General features: G+C 36.1%; 1 protein-coding gene across 4 annotated transcripts in view; it reads right to left on the bottom strand.

The window, feature by feature from the left end:
- adgrb3 (adhesion G protein-coupled receptor B3) overlaps positions 1-23098 on the bottom strand; it is a 182327-nt gene that overhangs the window by 100341 nt on the left and 58888 nt on the right. For 2 of the 4 annotated variants that reach the window (XM_084092600.1, XM_084092601.1), the window contains exon 3: positions 206-316. The exons of the other annotated variants lie outside the window; for them this stretch is intronic. In XM_084092600.1, coding sequence (XP_083948726.1) covers positions 206-316 — 111 coding nt within the window. The remainder of the gene's footprint in view (positions 1-205; positions 317-23098) is intronic. 4 annotated transcript variants of the gene reach the window in all.

The raw sequence follows: 23098 nt of genomic DNA, 5'->3' as shown, positions 1-23098 counted from the left end.
CCAGAAATTCCAATTGGGCATCTTCGTCAGTATGCAAAAATGGCCAATTCTGTTTTTCTCAACGTGGAAGAGGGACAGAAAATAAATATGATAAATAAACATTGTCACTTAAAGGTGCAGTACAGAAGATAGCATGCAAGTGACTTAAGATGAAAATTAAGTTTAGTTTACATAGGAAAGGAAAGAAGCATAACTATTGTATTACCAGTTTGTGCCATAAATTTAGCAGATTCATCTCGCTCCTGTAGGCCCTTTGTGTCATGTACTGATCTTGGCCGCTGACTTTTTACAGTATGTTCTCCGATCATTCCATATTCTAGGGACAGAATAGAGGTTCATGAAAACTAGGCTTTGATACAAATCTTCAGAAAGAGAGAGAGAAAAGGGGAAAAAAAGAGCTTATCACAGTTCTGGAACGTAGAGGTGGCTCGCAAGTACATGGCTTTAAAACAAAATATCACACATGGACAACTTTATTTAACTCGTCATTCTTGTCGTTTATCTTTAGCCTTTCGAGGAAAGCAGAGAACAGAGCACAGAACGGTTTATCAGTGGTGAGCTGGGAGTATTAATTGAGCTTAGAAGCACAGCTATGACACAGAGAAACACATGCAAAATCAACTTACATTGGATTTTAACAAGACGTTGAATTAACCTCCACCCCTCCCATCCCTTCCCGAAAACGAACAAAAAAGAAAGGATAAAAAAAAGAGAAAGGAACATGTGTAAGCCATTGGAAAGCCACAGAGGAAGGAAGGGGGGTGGCGAGGGAAGGGGGGTGGGGGGTGTCATGGACATGCTAGATTGATCCACAGTGCCTGCAACAGATCCAGGCTTTTGGAATAATTAGTTAGTTAAGAACCAGAATTAGTAAAGGAATTATGTGCTGTTACATCTTGCCGAATATCAAAAGATGAATTATCTCGCAATTGTATGCTAAGCTGGTATTGGATTAATTACACTCTTTTCGGCACAACAATATGGTTAATTTGTCTTTGTTCTTATCAAAATCAATTAATTCATTAAAAGTGCTTCGTCAGAAACAAACAAAGTGTCCTGATTCGAAAAGCCACACCGTGAGCCTAATCATTACCCCAGTTGCTTTTTGAAACTATTTTAGCTCGTCTCAGTCCATGTATAAAACATTTGCTTTTACGTTTAGTTGCAGTCTTGTTTTCAATACATGTGCAAGCAATAAGACACAGCCATGCTTACATTGCTAATTGGGAATTACTTGATTCATGTGAGTGGAAAAAGACAGCACAACTTCTAATTCACCCTAAGAACAGAAACCATGATGTTACAACAGTGAGAAACAAAGGTTTGAGGTGAACGGTCATTGGCTGTGTGTTTAAGAGCTACACTGAATATAATGCAGTTATGGAAGAATTCAGGCCTATGGCTGCAAGAGCCATATTTGTTCATACATATGTTTATGGCTCTGCCCTTGACCCAAATGGGCCTAGAGCATTTCCCCACTCCCTTTCTGCATTCTACAGTACAACTTAAAAAAATAAATAAAATAAAAAACCTTCAAAGCACTGCCTCGCCCATGCCCACAATACATACTGTATAAATTATGGCAATGTCACACTACAACGTAAGTCACAAAAACATTGTTAGTGTGGGTGGCAAGGGCTTGTCCTCAAGCAACATGTTTTTTTATTTCTCTGACACAATGCCACACTGGAACCGCATTTGAAGATGTTACAAGTGGGACTGTGTGTAGGAATAATAAATAAGGAATTTTCTAAATGCTCAACTTCAGTCCTGGCATGGAAGTTCCAAGCGATTGTAAAAGAAGTAACATTTTTTTTAATCATGTAGTTCCAAACCCATATGACCTTTCTTGTTCTGTGGAACAGAAAAGGTTGAAAATGAGTGCTGTGAAGCTCAAAAAAAGAAAAGAAAAAAGAAGCAGCATAAAAGTGGTCCATACGTCATGTGCTATATATTCTAAGTCTTCTGACGTGTTTTGATAGCTTTGTGTGAAGCTCTGACTGAAATGTGAGACATTGCTCACTGAAAATCATAACCTCTCCTAGCTCTCTAAACAAATGTAATACCTTTAGACACAGGGTCATGGAAAACTGATGTCATTGAGAGCAACAAGAGGAGCGCGTGGGTAAAAGATCAGAGCATTTTCATTTATGGGTGAAGTATTCCTTTACTTTACGTTTCTCAATCATTATTTTGTCTAGAAATTAGTTAATTAACAAACAAGTAAGCATACAAATTAAAGTTCCCATGATTTTAGTATGAATATGTTAGCCTTCAGGTTATCTATAAGCTAGTGTGCTCCAAAATTTGCATTTAGAAGATAAGCATTCAAAATCGTACAGTCTCTCACTTCCACAGTCTTATCACTCTGCACTTCAGCTTCTCATTGTCCAATCAAATGCTCTCTAGACTGTAGCTTGAATGTAACTCTACACACTTGCCTCATTTAGTATACGCGGTTCTATGAATTAGCAAATTAGCCCCGCCTCCACTCACTCACACCAGCTCAGAGATCCACTCGTTGATGATCACACGTTGACCTGATTGGTTACAAGGTAGTTTGTGACGTCAGAAACACCAGCGATTTCAAACCAGGTTTTTGAGACTGTCTTTGGTTCACTGCAGTTTTAAGGAGAAAATACTCAGCAATGGTGTTGACTTATGAATTTGCATAAGGTTTGTCTTAAAGCATATTAAAACACCATATAAACATTAAAAGCTTGATTTTCACCACAGGGGGACTTTAACACTCGTTCACAAAATTTTAAATCACATGCACAAATAAATAAAGGCTATTTCAATGCTTAATAATGCAAGTAGCATTGAAATAATTTTGCAGTAATATTCAAATTTTAAATTTGATTAAAATATATTCTTTTAAATATATCTCAGTTTTTTTTTTTTTTTTTTTTTTTTTTTTGGCCATACAATGAAAATCAATGGGTTCCAAAATGATTTTAGACCCCTTCAAAATATCCTCGTATGTGTTTCATGGAAGAAAGAAAGTCATACAAGTTTGGAACAACATGAGGGTGAGTAAATGATTTAATTTTTGATTGAACTATCCCTTTAACACCAGGATGATACCTTTGTACCTTTGAGGCATCATTTTCTCAGCTGAAAAGACCCGTATGGTCACTGGTATACATTGTTAACCAACTCGAGCAGTATCGACACAGCACTAACCACAAGGAATTCAGGCTGGATTATACTGCCCTTTTCAGCCGAGATGACAAAATATCTTTAGGAAAAACAGGCAATATACTTCGGTATCGGAGAGAACACGTCTATGTTGTCAGAGAGAGACGTTCCCATTAGAGACAGTAAACTATATCAGGCTACACTGATTGAGTCTCAATTGTTCAATAGAAGAATCACAAAGTCTCTGCAGACCTAATGAATCCTTACAGCATCACTTCTGTAACAGCATGTTTCCACAGCAACAGTGAGTCAGAGAAAGAGAGGGGGAGAACATTTTTAAAAATCAAAAATAACTATTCAAATAGGAATGCATCAGTGTGGGATTCATGGTATTTTGCCTTCCATCAGTAAACAGACACAAGTAAGTGAAATGATGCAAATAGTCATTCACATATAGCAAATACCACTTACATGGATGATTAGAACTATTTTAATAGAGCTTGTTATTTAAATTTTAACACTCTTTCCCTAAAATTTAAATCACATGCACAAACAAGTAAAGGCCTACATGCATTATTAAGCATTAGGATTGAGAGCTGCGATGCAGTTATATTAAAATGTTGAATTTTGATTGATTTTTCCATACCGTCTACAGGGACACATGTCTTTATGCATCATCCATGAGCTTTAGCAGACATTTTAAAGATTAAAAAGGTTTGTAATACAGATCTGTTTGTGAGTTTATCGTGAGCACAGCTGAGGTCAGGGGTGGAAATCACGGAGCTCGATCCACAAATGTCACCCGGCTGATGAAGAGCTCATCAAACACGTCCACAACATCACTGAACAAGAGGTGCGGGTGAAAGCTGTGATCAAGGCAGCTGTGATGTTTGAAGTGTGAAGAGCTCTCTGGACAATGTGATCGCACATGATGAGACTTTTGCTCTGAGACGGTCCATCTGTTCTAGAACTGTTCACTACAAATAGCGTGTAAGGGTGTTTCTTCAACAATGGTGATATTTCGAGCCTGTGAAAATGACTCCCTAAAAACACACTTTTCACATCGTCTACTAACAGAAGACAAATACTTATCAGAGAAGAGCTCTGTCTTTTTTCCTTTCCACAAAGTCACCATTCATTTTGTGGTGGACATTACATTTTTGTCTTGCCGAGATAAATTTCATTGCTAATGTTCTATTGTGTCATAAAAAAACGAACTAACTAAACTAACTTTTCACACTTTTTACAGCTTGACTAAAAATGACATTGTAAAAAATATTCTGTTCACAAGTGATATTTAGCTTGTTTTTCCTTTGTCTTCACACCTCACATTTATCATATTTCATCTCAAGATGTTCTTCACTGACACTGCTATCTCCTTGGTAACCAAGCATAACTTTTGTATATATATATATATATATATATATATATATATAATGTGTTTGTCCCTTCTCAATCCATACAGTATACACTGACTGAGAAGGGACAGGTAATTATTGATCCCCAAAATATATATATTTTTTTTTTTTGGCTTGTGCAGATTATTCTACTTTTAAAATAATAAAATAATAATAATACTTTATTTATAATAATAATTATTGTTTTATCCTTGTTCCAATATATATGATTTCCGAAGGATCATGTGACACTGAAGGCTGGAGTAATGATGCTGAAAATTCAGCTTTGATACATTTTAAAATGTATTAACTGTTTTTGCTGTATAAATACAGCCTTGGTGAGCAAAAGATACTTCTTTCAAAAACATTTTCAAGAATCTTACCAACCTTTTAATCGGTATTTAAAAAAATCGTAATATTTAAAAAAATGGAAATCAGGGGTAAAACGATCTGAAAAGTAGCAGAAATAAATAAAGGCACGATAAAAAAAATGTCCAAGACAGTTTTAATGTGGCCTTCGTATACAGTACAGGTCAAAAGTTTGGAAACATTTTTTTTTTATATTTGTGAAAGAAGTCTCTAATGCTTATCAAGGCTGCGTTTATTTGATCAAAAATACAGAAAAAAACAGTAATATTGTGAAATATTATTACAACTTAAAATAATAGTTTTCTATTTGAATATACTTTAAAAAATAATGTATTCCTGTGATGCAAAGCTGAATTTTCAGCATCATTACTCCAGTCTTCAGTGTCACATGTGACATCCAGTCTATCACATGATCCTTTAGAAATCATTAATATTCTGATTTATTATGAGTGTTGGAAACAGTTCTGCTGCCTAATATATTTGATGAATAAAATGTTAAAAAGAACTGCATTTATTCAAAATAAAGAAATATTTTCTAATAATATAAATCTTCTTTACTATCACTTTTTATCAATTTAACACATCCTTGCTGAATAAAAGTATTGATTTATTTCAAGAAAAGAAAGAAAAAAAAAATTACTAACCCCAAATTACTGACCAGTAGTGTATATTGTTGTTACAAAAGATTTCTATTTAAAAAAAAAAAAAATATTCATCAAAGTATCCTAAAAAAGTATCACAGGTTATGAAAAAATATTAAGCAGCAGAACTGTTTCCAACTTTGATAATGAATCATCATATTAGAATGATTTCTAAAGGATCATGTGATAGACTGGAGTAATGATCCTGAAAATTCAGCTTTGCATCACAGAAATAAATGATAATTTAAAGTATAATAAATTGAAAACCAATTATTTTAAATTGTAATAATATATCACAATATTTTTTTTTCTTTTTTTTTCTGTATTTTTGATCAAATAAATGCAGGCTTGATGAGCAGAAGAATCTTCTTTCAAAAACATTAAAAATAGTAATGTTTCCAAACTTTTGACCTGTACTGTAAATCTACCTTGAGACATGAAAGACTATTGCACCCTTAACACAGTGAATACTTACATGGCTCTTTATTTATTTTTATGCTTGTTTGGTGCGACCTTATGTCTTTGATATACAGTAGTGCAAAGCTCTTGAGGTCTTGAACTACAAAGAGAAAAACCCTGTGAGATGATGCAGGGCCACAAAAAAAGAAACAGTTCTCGCTTGATTTATGGTTCAAGAAAACTCAGCTATCACTATCGCTATCCTTTGTTCCATGGGAGGTTCGGTACGGGTGCCATCTGAACAAAGTCAGTGGCCCACAGCAGCTGTGGTGATCAAACATGACCCAGAGGCACGAAGCTCAGCCCAAATGTTCAGCTTCTGATGCTGGGACAGCAAGAATTTTGTTCAGTCCTCCAAAGAAGCTACCCATGATAGATTGCATCCAAGGTATCTATATTACAGTCCAAGCAGACAGCTATCTATGTGCTGGCTCTCTACCCACACTAGATGGGAATGGATAGCCCTGCTCTTTACTCTGACAATAACTTGAAAAATAGGGGACATGCTGTCTAAAGGGATTCACCCCGCGAGATTCAGACTCCAGCTCGCTTTCTGTGCCGTGGCTAAAGAGCAGCTAAATCACATGTGAGCTTGTTCTGACAAAAAAAGAGACGCTGTTCTGTCCAAACACCCAGAATGAGAGAAAGTGGATGAAGGGAGTAGAGAAGAGTATGAAAGCTTGTTTCCTCCACAGAATAAAAAACAAATTCGGACTTTTTGACAATTGCGAGTTCACGTGTAAGAATTTCGAGTTATAAAGTCAATATTGTGGGATATAAACTAGCAATTGCAAGAAATTGAGACATCTCAAAACTGCAAATTTCATATCTCACATTTAAGATTTTATAACTCATAATTGTGAGTTTATATCTCAATTCTGAGAAAAAAGTCAGAATTGTGAGAGACTTGCAATTGCAAGTTATAAAGTCAGAATTGTGAGTTTTAGAGTCAGAATTCTGAGTTATAAACTGGGAATTGCAAGTTATAAAGTCAGAATTTTGAGATATTAACTCGCAATTGCAAGTTATAAAGTCAGAATTGCGAGATTTAAAGTCGGAATTCTGAGTTATAAATGGAATTGCAAGTTGTAAAGTCAGAATTGTGAGATGTTAACTTGCAGCTGCAAGTTGTAAAGTCAGAATTGTGAGATATTAACTGGCAACTGCAAGTTAAAAAGTCAGAATTGTGAGATATTAACCCGCAAATGCAAGTTGTAAAGTCAGAATTCCGAGTTATAAACTGGGAATTGCAAGTTATGAAGTCAGAATTTTGAGATATTAACTCGCAATTGCAAGTAATAAAGTCAGAATTGCGAGATTTAAAGTCGGAATTCTGAGTTATAAATGGAATTGCAAGTTATAAAGTCAGAATTGTGAGATATTAACCCGCAAATGCAAGTTGTAAAGTCAGAATTCTGAGTTATAAACTGGGAATTGCAAGTTATGAAGTCAGAATTGTGAGATATTAACTCACAATTGCAAGTTTTAAAGTCAGAATTATACAGTATACAGTATACTCGGAATTGCATGTTATCAAGAGAGAATTGTGGGATATAAACTAGCAATTGTGGGTTATAAAGTCAGAATTGCGAGATATAAACTCACAATTTGCGCGTTTATATCTCACAATTCGGACATTATAACTCACAATTGTGTTATATATGTTATAATTCTTAGGGAAAAAAAGTGTGAATTGTGAGATATAAACTTTTTTGTTATATATATATTATATATATTGCCTTTTTTATTCTGTGTCAGAAACAAGCTTCCATAGAAGAGAGGACAAAAACAAAACAAAAAAACATTAAAAAAGATACATGCATAAAGGCCTTGAGATCCATTCCCAGTGTCATACATGAGAGAGAAACATACATATTCAAAGCACAGAGAGCCTTTTAAATTATGATGATGTTGAAATCCTGCATAAAATGAGGGAAGTGATGAATGTTCACACAAGATAATGATCCAGGGAGAGGAGAGTATCGTTTGGATGTATTAAAAGGTTGCTTCTGCACTCTGTAATCTTGCAAAACACACCGAAAGCTCTTGCTATTCTGAATACGCACTGTGAGTGGTTTTGCTAGGGTGAGAGGTGCTAAACAGCAGACCAGAGGCATAAACAGAGCCTTGTGAAATTCAATGAAGTCCATTATTCTATAAAATATTTACTGACAATATGGTTACAGTTACAAACAGTGACAGCGCAGACGTGGATACATGACTTGTTCGTGTACTAGACAAATTTATGCATAATACACTTGACAGCAACACAGAACTCTGAATTTGATCTGGGACTCTGCAGCTCCGTGTCCTTTTTACAATTATGATTTTACCTCACAGCTGTTATGTTGATTTCAGCCGCAGAAAAATGACAAAATTCACGAAACAAACACAGCGCAATTAATTTGCACCATTGGGTGAGAGAAATAAGTGCCAAATTTTCCATGAAAAATAATAAAAAAATCTCTTTAATATGTTAATTGTTTCTTCTAGGCAACAATGAGATAATGAGATTAAACTGAGAGCAAATTTTGATGCTGAAATATATATCAAAAGTGAGAGATATCAAACTTTGCTCTATGGCCTCCTGTACTCGTTTGCTCCAGCTTTTATTTGTCTGAAGAAATTACAAACCAAAACAACTGGTATCTCTATACACTGACAGAGAATTATTTTTTTATTTTTCTTTGGGGAATATGAAAATTAAAGGCAGCTCAAAACCATAGGGAACTCCTATCAAGTACACAAATATAAAAAAAGTCTAAAGATTTAGTTCAAAATATCATAAGGCCATATTATGACCTTTTACAAAGTCTTGATTTGTTTTTGGGGTCTAATAGAATAGGTTTTCATGCTTGAATTTTCAAAACACACATTATTTTTTCACAAATGTTACATTGTTGCAGCATCTCTCTTCCCAGTCTTTCAGTAATGCTCTTTTTAGTTCCTGTCTCTATATGAAGCCCTTCCTTCCAAAAAAGCACAGTGCGCTCTGATTGGGCGGCTGTAGCAATGTGTTGTGATTGGTCAACCGCTTCGAGAGTGTTTCAGAAATGTCACGCCCCTTACCATAAACACCAGTTTTAACACACTACTAAAACAACTCAGCCAGGCCTCGCCCACATATTTGCATACGCCTGGGACGGGAATTATTTAAATGAGGGATATTATGGCGTGTTCGATCCCAGAAGGAAACTCAAGACTACAATCGAGGTGTTTCAGGGGGTTCAAAAATAAAACAAAATTTAATTTAATTAACACTAGAAGTGCCAGAATTCCGTAACTACTAGAACTGCCGCAAGCGGTCATTTTGACCGCTAGATTCCAAACTCTATATCTTTAATGATAAATACCCAATTGAGAGATTAATGCATTTATTGTATTAGGATATCTTTTAAAACCAAACAACACCAAACTGTACATTTAAACAAGTTTAATTATACATTTATAAATAATAATATCCGTAGATGTCCTGAACAAAATGACGGAGTAGCCTATGTTTTCATGTTTACACTGTTCGATCGCGCCTGCGCCTTACACACACACACACACACACACACACACACCATATTCCAGCATTGCAATCTTGACATCGCAGCCTGTTCATTATGGCCATAATAAAATATAATAATAAAATAGTCAACCTAACATATAAAAATTCCACTGCTCTGTTTATATAGTCAGTAGTACAATTCGTACCATTTTGCGCATGTGAAGAGGATGATTTTTTCCGTCGATATTGGAACGTGAGTGAAGTACAAAGCCTATAATAAAGAATAGTTTATTACCATCCAAAAACATCACAAATGTTGAAACATTTTGATTCTAATTAGAGAGTTACTTTCACTTTCACTTTAAAGTAGCCTATTTCATTTTGGCTTGTTATAGTTATTTTTTCATTCTTGTTCTGTTCTGCATATCATTACATTTAAATGATTTGTTGTGGAATATGTTTTGTGTATTTTTTACCACATTTTATTGTTGTGTATATTGGTATATGTATAATAATACCGCAAAATTCAGTGCGGTCAATCTGACCGTCTATGGCCGAAATAGGTAAATATGTTAATTTGTTTTTGCCTTATGTGTAATTTATATGAAAAACATTTTAAATGAGAATACAGACACTTTTAGGAAAAGTCATGTACCAGCAGGATTTTATTTATTTTTTCAACAAAGTTATTGCAGATATAAAATTCAAAACGGTCAAAATGACCGTCATGACAGTTGTAGTGTTAAATAAAATGATTATTTAACGGAGTTACAGTGGCACAGTTGTTATTGCACACATTACAATTAATGTAGAGCGAAGGCGAGGAAAAATCTGACCAGATTTTCCTTCTTAAGAGCCAGGACAATATTTAATAGTGCAAGAGTAAATGGCAACATAAATGAGCAAAACCAGTGGGCAACATCAACGCTACCACTAAACACACAGCTCTCATAGTAGGCGTTTCTCAAAGAGAAACACTCTGATGTCAGGCTTGAGGGGGAGGTGTGAGACATGGCCAATGTCATCTAAGTTTCCATTCAAAAAGCATTTTTTACATCAATAAAGATTAGCGTCAGCTCACACCGCCCCGACAAAAGTTTCAAACAAACATTTCAAATGCCTCTACAGAAATGGCCGAAAAGGAGGAGGTTGAGACACTGTGAGAGCTTATGCATGCGATTAATTTAGTTACATGTATTCAATTTTCTGGTTTACTACCAGCATGCTTAAACGAGACCTGATAAATGCAGATCGAACCCGTTCGGTTGGTGAAAATAGGATTTGTTTAACACATTGCCGATCCAACAAAACCCATCAACCGTTAGACGTTGGCATTTGATGGAACAGTGCGAGCTAGCCAAAGAAGTTGTAGCTTCTTTCTAGGGTATTTGAAAGAAAAAATCCTTTCGGTGATGTAAACTTTGTTGTTTTGTACTAGAAGGGATTTCCCTACAAGTTTCAGCAATTCAAAAAGTGCTGATAGATGCCGTAATTTTGCTGAATTGAATTCTCAGCTTGTGCCAGCAGCCTTGTGCATAATCCAACCGTCACAAAGTGCAACTGATAGCCCACTGTCTGGGTTGTAGTTCTTGCATATAGGTTTATCCATTTTTAATGGATTTTTCTACCGCAAAAAAATAAACCTTTCTCTAAAGGAACCATTTTGTCTACCGCAGAGAATATGTGAGGCAGTGCTCACCGACTCTCACGTAAACCGGCCTGTCAACGGAAGGAAGAGAAAGGGGAAACGTTCGTGCTCCGGCATCTAACTCAGATTAAAAGCAGCCAGATGGGAAGACAGAGATTTATCAACGCTTTAAAGAACCTTTCAAAGCTGTGCCTCGTACATCACTTTCAGTTCTTTCAAGACAAGCAATTTACCCTCCCACCCCGTCACATATCTCGCACCGAGGAACCACCACCTCAGACAGAAACAAACCTCATTTTCAGGGCACACTTCTGACTGGTTAACCCAGAAAAGCACATGAAATTACTTAACGGTCAATGAATCATTGCCAGAACGGCTCTTTTAAAAACCGGTCTGCACCTTTTCCCTTCACTTGTCATTGTGTGTTATACTGTACATTCACGTCTCACAAAGATTCATGTGTTTCAGGCCGCTTTTGCGGTGAACAATTATGCTCGGCCTTGATTTAAGTGGAAAAGCTTTTTCAAAATAACTCAGCGATTCTTTTCGAAGGGGTTACAGCATAAGGTGGGAGGACATTTTTTTTTCCGAATGGAACTGTCCGCCCACTGCTCTCGCTGTTGGCAATCACATTCAATTCAGCCTAAATGCTCGCTGTATAGAGCTGATGCTCCACGCTGGGGACACGGGGATTTAAGCCAAATAAGCAAGCTGAAATACAATCGTTACAAAAACGCTGTGGCGAGGAGATGAGATTCATGGTTGCTCGAAAGATTTCTCAAGGCGTCAATATCAAGTATATTTCAGTACAGGCCAATTACAAAAAAAAAAAAAAAAAAAGCAGCAAAACGAGCAGTATTAATTGGAATCTAAAGGAGTGTCACGCAATAATCCATTATGTTCAGCTTGCCATGTGAATATTTCATTCACCCAATGATAATAACAGTAATAAAGCATATGGGCACTGATCGCAGACCTTCTGTCGAGGAGGGAGGTGAGAGAAATCATGAGGTTCAAATGACAAATAGCCTGCCAGTCAACAAACCCTCCGTACTCATAGTGTTTCAATATAACACTGACACGCAGTTTCCTCCAAGCACACAGACTCGTGTCACAGGACAAATTCACACCCACATAGGCTGCTGCCTTGTAAGACAACATTATATATGAAATATAATGCTATATAGAGAACTATGTAGGTCATAAAAATATACTGTAACACATGCAGTAGTGCAAAGCTCTCAGGAGACTCGACTTGAGTTGATTCCAATTGAGCATGTTGCTCAGATAATTGAGTGCTATTCAAAAAAGCATGAATACATACCGCACAGAAATATTGTGTAAAATATGCAGTGTTTAATTAGATTTAACATGCTTTAAAAATCACTTTTTGTATTGATAGAATTATAAATATATTTACAATATAAATTTCTTTCACTTGCATCCACTCTTGTCACAGCATAACAGAATGGTCTTCTTTGCAAAGTACCATTCAAATGTCAGTGTGTTTTTTATTTATTAATATTTTTAAGTGTTAAATTGATCAAAAGTGCTCTTTGAAACTGTCTATTTGTCAAAGAACACACACACACAAAAAAAAGTGTCACAGTTTCCACAAAAGCAGCACAACAGTTTTAAACATTGATCATAATAAAATGTTTCTTGAGCACCAAATCAGCATATAAGAATGATTTCTGACGGATCATGTGACACTGAAGACTGAAAATTCAGCTTTGACATCACAGAAATAAATAACATTTTCAAATATATTAAAGTGCCCCTATTATGCTTTTTCGAATATTACCTTTTATGCAGTGTGTAATATAGATGTGGATGTAAACGATCTCCAAAGCCGTGAAGCCGAAAGTGCTATATAAAGTTATTGTCTCCCAAAAGAAAGAACCACCTAATCGAGTTGCCAGTATTCAAATTCGACTTTTTTACAGCTACACATTTGCATCATACCCGCCTATAGTTGCCCGAAAACAACATCTACTTTGACCCGCCCTTAAAACGCCGTAGCTGTGTTGTGTACATGTTGAGAAGACTGCTCTGCGAAAGCAAATTCTCTTTGAAAACACTTCCAAAGGATGAAGATGTGAAGTCAGTGGTTAGAATTACCACAGCGATACAACAGCAGTATATCCTTTTGACGATTGCTTCTCAAATCTCTGTGAGGTCTAAATGGGATTTCAAAAACACAAACCATTAAAGATGGGACCAACTTTATTTGGACCAAGTTGCTCCTCAGAATCACAACCTGTAAGTATGATTAATTGTTGATGTATATATTTTCTACTGAGGGTTCAAAACACGTAGTTTTATGTTTTATATTGTGTAGGTTATTACTGTTTCACTGAAATACTTCTGCAAATCAGCTGTGGGCCACTATTACCTAAAACTGTGTTGATTAATGCAGATTGTCTGTTGTTTTTACTACTTTGAGTAAAGATAAAGGCAAACTTTAATGTTACATCAGTTATTCATGTTAGTGCTTGGCTAACGTATGCACTGTTATTGATACAGTTAATACAGTTCCCGCATGTGTGCCACAATAAATTAGAAATATAAACATCGGTTTGTGGATGGACATACTTGTTAATGCTGATAAAAATGCTGAGAAACGTTCTGCTCAAGTCATCCTTGTGATTGAGGTTCGGGTTGAATAACTAGTTCTTCCAATGTTTCTTGGTAAAATGTTGATATGGTAACATCAACGCCATTGTTATTGTCTTTACAGTGTGTACAATCGCTTTAGCTTTAGGAAGCCCCAAGAGCTGAAATTCAATTATGGTAATGATTGATATGTTTCCAACACGTGCTGTAAGCAGTCGACCAATCACAACAGACGGGGCCATCTGGCCAATCAGAGCAGAGTAGCTCGCGGAAAGGTGGGATTTAGAGAGACTGAATCTTCGGATGTGGTGGTGTTTTTTTTTACCTTTGATGCATGTAGACCTGTTGTGGAAGACCTCTAAACAAAATTAGGAACCTTTAAAATAGCATAATAGGAGCACTTTAAAATCTAAAACAAGTATTTGGAATTGTAATAACATTTCACAATATTACCGTTTTTACTGTATTACTGTAATAAATGCAGCCTTGGTAAGCAGAAGAGACTTCTTTCAAAAACATTAGAAAACCTTTCCGTCTTATGAACGCTGCCTTAGAAGGCATAATAACTTTTTGTAGTTCTGTCAGGATCATCTCAAAAGATTTTACACCCTACATCAGCCCCAAACCGTACCAAGCTCAGGACCTCTGGCTAGATTATGAAACTTATTTCAAACAAAAATGAGACCTCTTATTTTGATGATATGTTTAGCATTTGCTGTATAATATCTCCCCTTGACTTTGGAGAATGCTGGATGTACCAGTCGCCATAGTTGGTTTAATGTGACCAATGATTATGCTATTGTTTAAAGCGATAGTTCACCCCCAAAAAATACTCCCCCTAATGTCAATGAAATCTGTTTTACTTATATAAGATGCAAAAGGTGAGTTTTTGATGAAATATTCTAGCCATTATTGTTTTCATACAATAATATTTTCTCCTCCACCGAAGCTCTACGAAACTGTGCGGACTAAAAATTGCATGACAGGGCAAGATTTTCAGTGAATAACTTTTTTTTATTAAATTATCATATGGCTTCAGAAGACTTGGAATATAGGACATGAGTTGTATGGACTACTTTTATGATATAATTTCAGAGCTTGACCAATTCAGTCCACATTTCTTTTACATGCTACAGAGGGTGAGTCAATTTCAATTTTCATTTTTAGGTGAACTATCCCTTTAAGTGAAGTGTCCAGCTAATCCTCTAACCCACTTCTCACACAGTTGACACTTTAGGCAGAACTTTATTTGACTATCTCCAGGAGTGAAACACATTGCTTGAGTGCTCTGATACTCAAGGAAGCGGACTGTCTGACTGACTGATGTGTGTAACCTTGCATGAAATGAGTCTCCTCTTTCCTGCCCACCCCGAGTCTCCGACAACCCTGATCTGAGCTAGTCATCTCATCACATAACTCTGTCCAGCATGCGGCTCGTAAGAGCAAAAAAAAAAAGCTCCCCACTTTAAAGCAATGAAAAGCCACATCTCGACCTTTCTGTGCAAGCTGGATGCATTCTGGGATGCGCTTTGAAGCACGGAATGTGAGACGGCGAGATCATTCCGAGATGGCTCGCTGTTTTCAGGTTTCACAGAAAAAGGGTTGGAGTTGATTGCAAAGAGCGCAAGCCGTACCAAAATGTTGTTTTGTTTGGATGATGAAAGCCGTGTTACTGGTAACGTCAATTTCGGAGGAGTGTATTATCAGCATAATCTGGTGCATCAAGCATGTAATTGTTAAAGTCTCTTTTTACAGAATGCCGCATCCCCCTTAACTCCGATTTTATACAGCACACTGGGCATTATAATGATTTTGGCCGGAGTGACGTAAAAGATAGGCCCTGTTTCATGGCTCAATGACTTTACATTTCCAATATCAGGTCTGAGTATGTCCCATGCTCAGCTTACAGCAAAATCATTTTATATCACTCATGACCAACAAGTCACACACACACACACACACACTCAATCTCAGCAGCGAGCGAGGCAGAAAAACATGCCCCAAACTCACCCATCTGTGTTTCTGTAGTTAACAGCACTTTACTAAAGCAATGAATGTTGGATCAGTGTGAATAAATCTGTGTAAGAATAATACTTTAAACAATTATTGTTGGTTTAACTTAAAAAAGTAAGTGACACAAAGTTAGAGATTGGTTTAATCAATAGAAACTCAAAATAGTATGTTATCTGAACAACATTAATTATGATTTTTTTTATAACAAATCATAAAAAATAGTTTTTTACAGTATGGGGCGTAAGAAATGTAAATATAAAAAATATATATTAATTTGATCAAATATATTACATATACATATATTTATCAGAGCAATTATGAATTCATAAAAGCTAATCAAAATATTTGCATGAACACAAAATAACACCTTAATGTATGTAAAACAGCAGACTGTTGACTGGCAGACAGCAATACATAGAAAAATAAAAAAAAATATTTATTTATTTATTTAATGTCCAGTTTGGGGTGGACAGAAATGAAAAACAGCAATAATAATAATTATAATAAGACAAGGATAGCAATGAGTAAAAAAACCCCAAAAACCCAGCAATAAATGAAAAAAAAGGTCCATTCAGAGTTCCTGCTTAAAAAAATCACAATGATCTCATCCGGTAGTACCACACATGACACCTAGATGGCACTCTCATGTTGTCTATGCTGTGCTGCAAAGGGAGCCCTGTTGCTGAGAGAGACACACACACACACACATGATCTGAAATACCCACACATTGTTCAGCCCGCCCAATGCCAGTTCCGTCACGGACTGCCTGGGAGAGTCGTGGCCCGATTCTGATTTTCCGACAAAATAAACAAGAGCATTTGAATTCAGCCCACCAGTACTTACAGCCTAATGCACGTCAATGAGGCAATAAGCTGCAGCACAAATATGTGGCTTTCAGTATTTTCATTTCTCCTCACTTAGGTGCCTAAAACATTCACACAAAATAAATCAGCCAGATTTATTATAGACGGAGCTCATGAAAGCGCAATGGAAGCATTAAAGCAGCGGAATATATTTCCACAGCCCTGGAAACTGCTTGGGATTACGTTTAAATGTCATGATACCATTATGCAGCCTGTGAATTCTCAGAGACTAGTTTTCATCGAAATACTAATCTGTACCATCAAATCACGCTAACAAATGCACATGGATTTATATGGAATTTCATTCTATATAAAAAGGATAAAGGGACATCTTTTAGATGTTGACCAAAAAGCATTATAACAGATCAGCTTTAACAACAGGCCTGTGCGGTTCTCATTCAGTAACTGCAGTCACATATCTCCTTCCATTCGTATTTTTCCACAATTCAAGCTTCAGTTTTAAATAAAAAATCAGATCTTTTGACACTGGACCGTATTTACCTGTTTTTCTGCTTGTGACAGGTTGCATGCATTGTGCTTAGGGAGGCTATTGATGTTGAGCAATGGCTGAGCATGCAACATCCGCTCGCTAATGGTAGTGATCGCAAAGAGCATGAATGTTAAGAAGATTATGTGTGAGAGAAGCAGAAATTATATCTTATGCAACAAGAAATTCATAATAGGTTCATTTCACTTAGCATTCGTCAAATTCGATTTCACTTCAAGTCTAAAAGAAGTACTTTTTAGTGGATTTTTTTGTATCCATAAATCCATAAACACCACTTCTATTTAAAGTCAACAAAGTTAAGGTTTCTTTAGCATATTTACATTTATTAATTTGGCAGACATTTCACAATGAGAAAGACATTATATGTTGCTCCCAGGGAAATCGAACCACAACTTTGGCTACTTTGCTAGTATGATCTGCAAGCTATATGTGCATTGAACACCTCAGAAGATATGCTGTCATGTCAGTTACTGTTGGAATATTTGTCAACTATATTTACATTTTTCACAGATTTTTGGCCTATGCAAACTCATGATTCACTGCTTTGTACACTTGACATCCTCATTGGTTCACATATTGTACGAGATATTTTCTCGGTTAGCCACTGAGACGCAAAATTATGCATTGTGGGTAACAGTTTGCGAGGGCACCCACAGATGCGACCTGCTGTAGCTGAACCTCTCACAGACTCTGATCAGCTGTGAGTGACTATTTTGCATAGCATATGAAGGCTTTATGTGACTTTTGAATGCATATGAATGCTCTGGAAAGAATGAAATGTAGGACATTTTGCAACAATATACCACAGATAATATATCAAAGTTGAGTGGTATGTTTACAGCATGGGGCAAATCATTGGATGAAGATATTGCACTATTGTCTAAATGAAAAGGATGTATATATATATATATATATATGTATATGTATATGTATATGTATATGTATATATATATATATATATATATATATATATACAGTCCCCTCCAAAAGTATTGGAACAGTGAGGCCAATTCCTTTCTTTTTCCTGTAGACTGAAAATATATGGGTTTGACATCAAAAGATGAATATGAGACAAGAGATCAACATTTCAGCTTTTATTTCCAGGTATTTACATCTGGATCTGATACACAACTTAGAAGATATAACTTTTTGTTTGAACCCACCAATTTGCTCATCTGACCAAAAGTATTGGAACAGATTAACTTAAAATAGATTAAAGTGAATAAGACTTAATATTTAGTTGCAAATCCTTTGCTTGCAATAACTGCATCAAGCCTGTGACCCATTGACATAACCAAACTTTTGCATTCTTCTTTTGTAATGCTTTTCCAGGCTTTCACCGCAGCCTCTTTCAGTTGTTGTTTGTTTTGGGGGGCTGCTCCCTTCAGTCTCTTTTTAAGCAGGTAAAATGCATGCTCTATAGGGTTTAAGTCTGGAGATTGACTTGGCCAGTCTAAAACCTTCCACTTCTTGCCCCTGATGAACTCCTTTGTTGTTTTGGCACTGTGTTTTGGGTCATTGTCTTGCTGCATGATGAAGGATCTCCCAATCAGTTTGGTTGCATTTTCCTGTAAATTGGTAGACAAAATGTGTCTGTACACTTCTGAGTTCATTTTGCTGCTGCCATCATGTGTTACATCATCAATGAAGATTAATGAGCCCGTCCCAGAAGAAGCCATGCAAGCCCAAGCCATGACATTACCTCCTCCGTGTTTCACAGATGAGCTTGTGTGTTTAGGGTCATGAGCAGATCCTTTTTTTCTCCAAACTTTAGCCTTTCCATCACTTTGGTAAAGGTTAATCTTTGTCTCATCAGTCCATAAAACTTTGCTCCAGAATGTTTGAGGCTTGTCTCTGTACTGTTTGGCAAATTCCAGCCTGGCCTTCTTATTCTTCTTGCTAATGAGAGGTTTGCATCTTCTGGTGTAGCCTCTGTACTTTTGTTCATGAAGTTTTCTGCGAACAGTAGATTGTGATACCTTCACTCCTGCCCTCTGGAGGTTGTTGCTGATGTCACTAACGGTTGTTTTGGGGTCTTTCTTTACAGCTCTCACAATGATTCTGTCGTCAACTGCTGATGTTTTCCTTGGTCTACCCATTCGAGGTCTGTTACTTAGTACACCTGTGGTTTCTTTCTTTCTCAGGACATTCCAAATGGTTGTACTGGCTATGGCCAATGTTTGTGCGATGGCTCTGATTGATTTTCCATCTTCTCTCAGCTTCACAATTGCTTGTTTTTCACCCATAGACAGTTCTCTGGTTTTCATGATGGTTACACGTCTAATTATAAATGCAGTCTGCACAGGCAAAACCAAAATCTGAAACTGAGCGCAGACATTCAGTGCTATTTATTGTTTGAATAATCAATGTAATAGGACACACCAGGGCAACAAAACACACCTGCCAGTCACATGTTCCAATACTTTTGGTCACATGAGCAATGAGTGGGTTCAAACAAAAGATTGTATCTTCTAAGTTGTGTATCAGATCCAGATGTAAATACCTGGAAATAAAAGCTGAAATGTTGATCTCTTATCTCATATTAATTTTTTTTTGTCAAACCCAAATATTTTCAGTCAACAGAAAAAATAAAGGAATTGGCCACACTGTTCCAATACTTTTGGAGGGGACTGTATATATGTGTGTGTGTGTGTGTGTTTGATAGGTTAACTTTTATCTGCACAGCTCTTGAACAAGAGTTAAGTATGCATGAAACATTTAATGTACAAGCTGATTACTACATAATTTACAATCGATAGCCTATAGCAAATAGTCCATGCATAATTGCTGGTCGGCTGCCCACCCTGCATTACTCATATGAGAGGTATTTTTTGGCAGTGTCTCATTCCACTCTTAGATCCCTTATTACTTAAGTTTATTGTGCACCCAAATTTAAGGCATAGGAGCACTGGTGACTCAATTACCTTGACATAATTACGGGGTCGTCATACTATAAACTAGACTTGGAACTTATCAATAACATTGATGTGTAATACACCATGGCTGGTATGCTTTCACTATCATTTGTTTTGTATACTTTGTATCTTTGGAAATGGGAGAAAGTGGGTCTTAAATCGCCCCATTTTGTCTGATGAATATAATATTTTGCTAGTAACAGAAAAAAAAAAAAAAAAAACAGTAATATACATAGCATAATAAATAAAGTAATACAGTTTACATTGAAGACATAATTAATTAACTTATCTTATTCTATTTATATAGGGAAATCTTAATATATATATATATACACATATATATACATCTATATATATACATCAACATTTAAAAGTTTCAGGTCTGTTTTTAAAATGTTTTTGAAAGAAATAAAAAAAAATTGCATTTATTTGATCTAAGATTCAATAAATAAATAAAAACAGTAATATTGTTAAATATTATTATCATTTAAAATAACTGTAATCTATTTTAATATGGATATTTATTCCTGTGGTGGCAAAGCTGAATTTTCAGCATGATTACTCCAGTCTTCAGTGTGACATGATCCTTCAGAAATCATTCTAATATGATGATTTGATGCTCAATTAACATTTCTTGTTATCAATGTTGAAAACATTTGTGCTGCTACTTGATGTTTTTGTAAAAAATGATACATTTTTTCAGTATTCTTTGATGAAAAGAACAGAATTAGTTTGAAACAGAAATCTTTTGTAACATTATAAATGTCTTTACTGACACTTTTGATCAATTTTATGAGTCATTGCCTATTAAAGTAAAGTATTCAAAAAAGAAAAGCCTTACTAATCCCAAACTTCTGAAAGGTATTTATTTAGTGTAGAAATTAAAAATATATAAATGTCCTTGAAACAAGACTTTGTTTAACCAATTCAAAAGCATATTATATTGTTTCCAGAGAACAAATAGTGAATTGACTACATATTTCACCCCATTGGCAAAAATAATAAATCTAACAAATCGTAGTGAGGTTCATGTGAGGTTAAACAATTAAATGGTTTGGTGACCACAGGGGAATTAATAATGAGCTCTTGATTTTCCAGCACAGAACAGATACTGTGATTGACACATCAAGGAATGTGCACTGTCTTCTCTTGGAGTTCAAAGGAAACGCTGAAGGAATTTGGCATAAGCCACCAGCAAATCAACCATTTCAAGCCCTTAATATTCCTTAATGGCCACTGCCAAGACCAAGGAGTCCATGCCAAGAGCTGCATCTGTCATGTGAAAAACATGCCACTTTTTTTTTTTTTTTTCACCTTTAATGTAGACTTTAAAAATAAGAAACATCTCTTGTGACTTTGAGTTATGAGCATGGATGTCCAGATCTTAAAAAGCAGCCGTTAAAAGAGCGCCAACAGAGTGGACAGACAGAAAGCCCCCCATTTACTGTTCCCGGCTTGTGCACTCAGAATAAAGGTCTCTGTAATGGCCACTCACTATTATAAGAGCACAATTCCAAAAGTACCCTGACTGATGGAACACCCATAACTCATGTTCCTACTGCAGTGCTGCTCCTGTCACCTGCATTACACCGGCAGATTCAACAAACGCTGACCACCGTTCTTGATCTAGCAGACAGCCGAGCACATTCTGTCAAATGCGCAAGGCAGCCATGAGGAAGATGTCCAGTGCCAGACTCGCCTTGGCTCATTGATAAAGCTCATGTTAAGGCAAATACGCTTTACTCAATCCATAATTCAAAGAGACGCAAGAGACAAGGGCAAAGAACATTGGGAAGACAGCCGCAAGAGCCTCCCTGGACATAATGTGCAGATGCAAATTCATTAGAGCCGACAATATCACACTTAAGGACATAAAAAGGTCACTAAAATGCTTTGCTTTATGACTGATATATATTGCAATGCTTTTTAATTGCGCGTTAGGACTGAATTATATCTTGCATTTTAAAAATGCATGATTTTTAATAAACTCGCAATGCAGAGCTCATTATTCTAGCAAAAAAAAAATCTTTTTGTAAAAAAATTAAAACAAATTGTGCCATTAAGAAATGTTTCTCTTATTTGCAGATTATATTCCATTCTGGGGTGCGTTCCGTGTACGAAGACAAAATGCACTGCTTAACTACCATAGTACGATGCATCGTTGAAGAAATCATCTAGCTAGTCACAACTGTTTCCCGAAACCGTATTGTCACAAATTGGTTGTTCAACCACGTTGATTAATGATGCCACACAGGTGGTGGAGTAAAAACTTCTTTTAATGAATCTATTTGAGATCAAATTAATGCTAAATGTTTTGTATAAACTACGGACATGGCATCTGAGGACTATTTAAAAAATTTCTCAGTTATTTTGCTTTATTTCCAGATTCAATCATAGGATCGTTCTTACGTAGTTGAGCACGTACGCACATGCGCACTATTCAAAAACGGTGCTTTAAGTCTCTTGACAAACTAAAATACGTAAATGACATTTGTTTGTATTCTAAATAAAATATATAGATTGTAATGAATGTCAGCTTGCTTATTTGGCTCAAGATAAGGATTTATTCCACATGTCATGCAAACAAGAAACTATGCTTCTAACCACAGGTCGAGAGCTGTCGTTCCAACCACGCAACTTTGCGACGCTGTTTGCGAATGTTCGCTAGAACCATATTGCACACGTACGTCTGCAAGATGTCTGTTAAAGATCACTTCATCTGGAAAGCATCTGCTGTTTACTAACATATGACATCTTTAAGATGTCAGTTTAACATACATTCTAAATCATTACATCTTAAAGACATTTTCTAAACGTCTATTTGACATCTGATAGGAAACGTCCTATAGACGTATTGCAGATGAGCAAACACTCTAAAAAATACATCACGCACATCAAATAGACGTCTCCGTGATGTACGTGTGCTATGTTTTCGGGAAACACAGACTCTATGCTGATAACGACTGAACGTGCGATCATAGTTGGCTAACGATGCTTTTGGGAAACGCAACCCTGATTGTCTGTGCCATGTTTT

The sequence above is a fragment of the Abramis brama genome (genome assembly GCF_963993115.1).
Source record: "Abramis brama genome assembly, chromosome: 19".
Classification (NCBI taxonomy): Eukaryota; Metazoa; Chordata; class Actinopteri; order Cypriniformes; family Leuciscidae; genus Abramis; species Abramis brama.
Note: the sequence above shows the minus strand (reverse complement) of the source record. Positions and strands in the feature narration are given on the sequence as shown.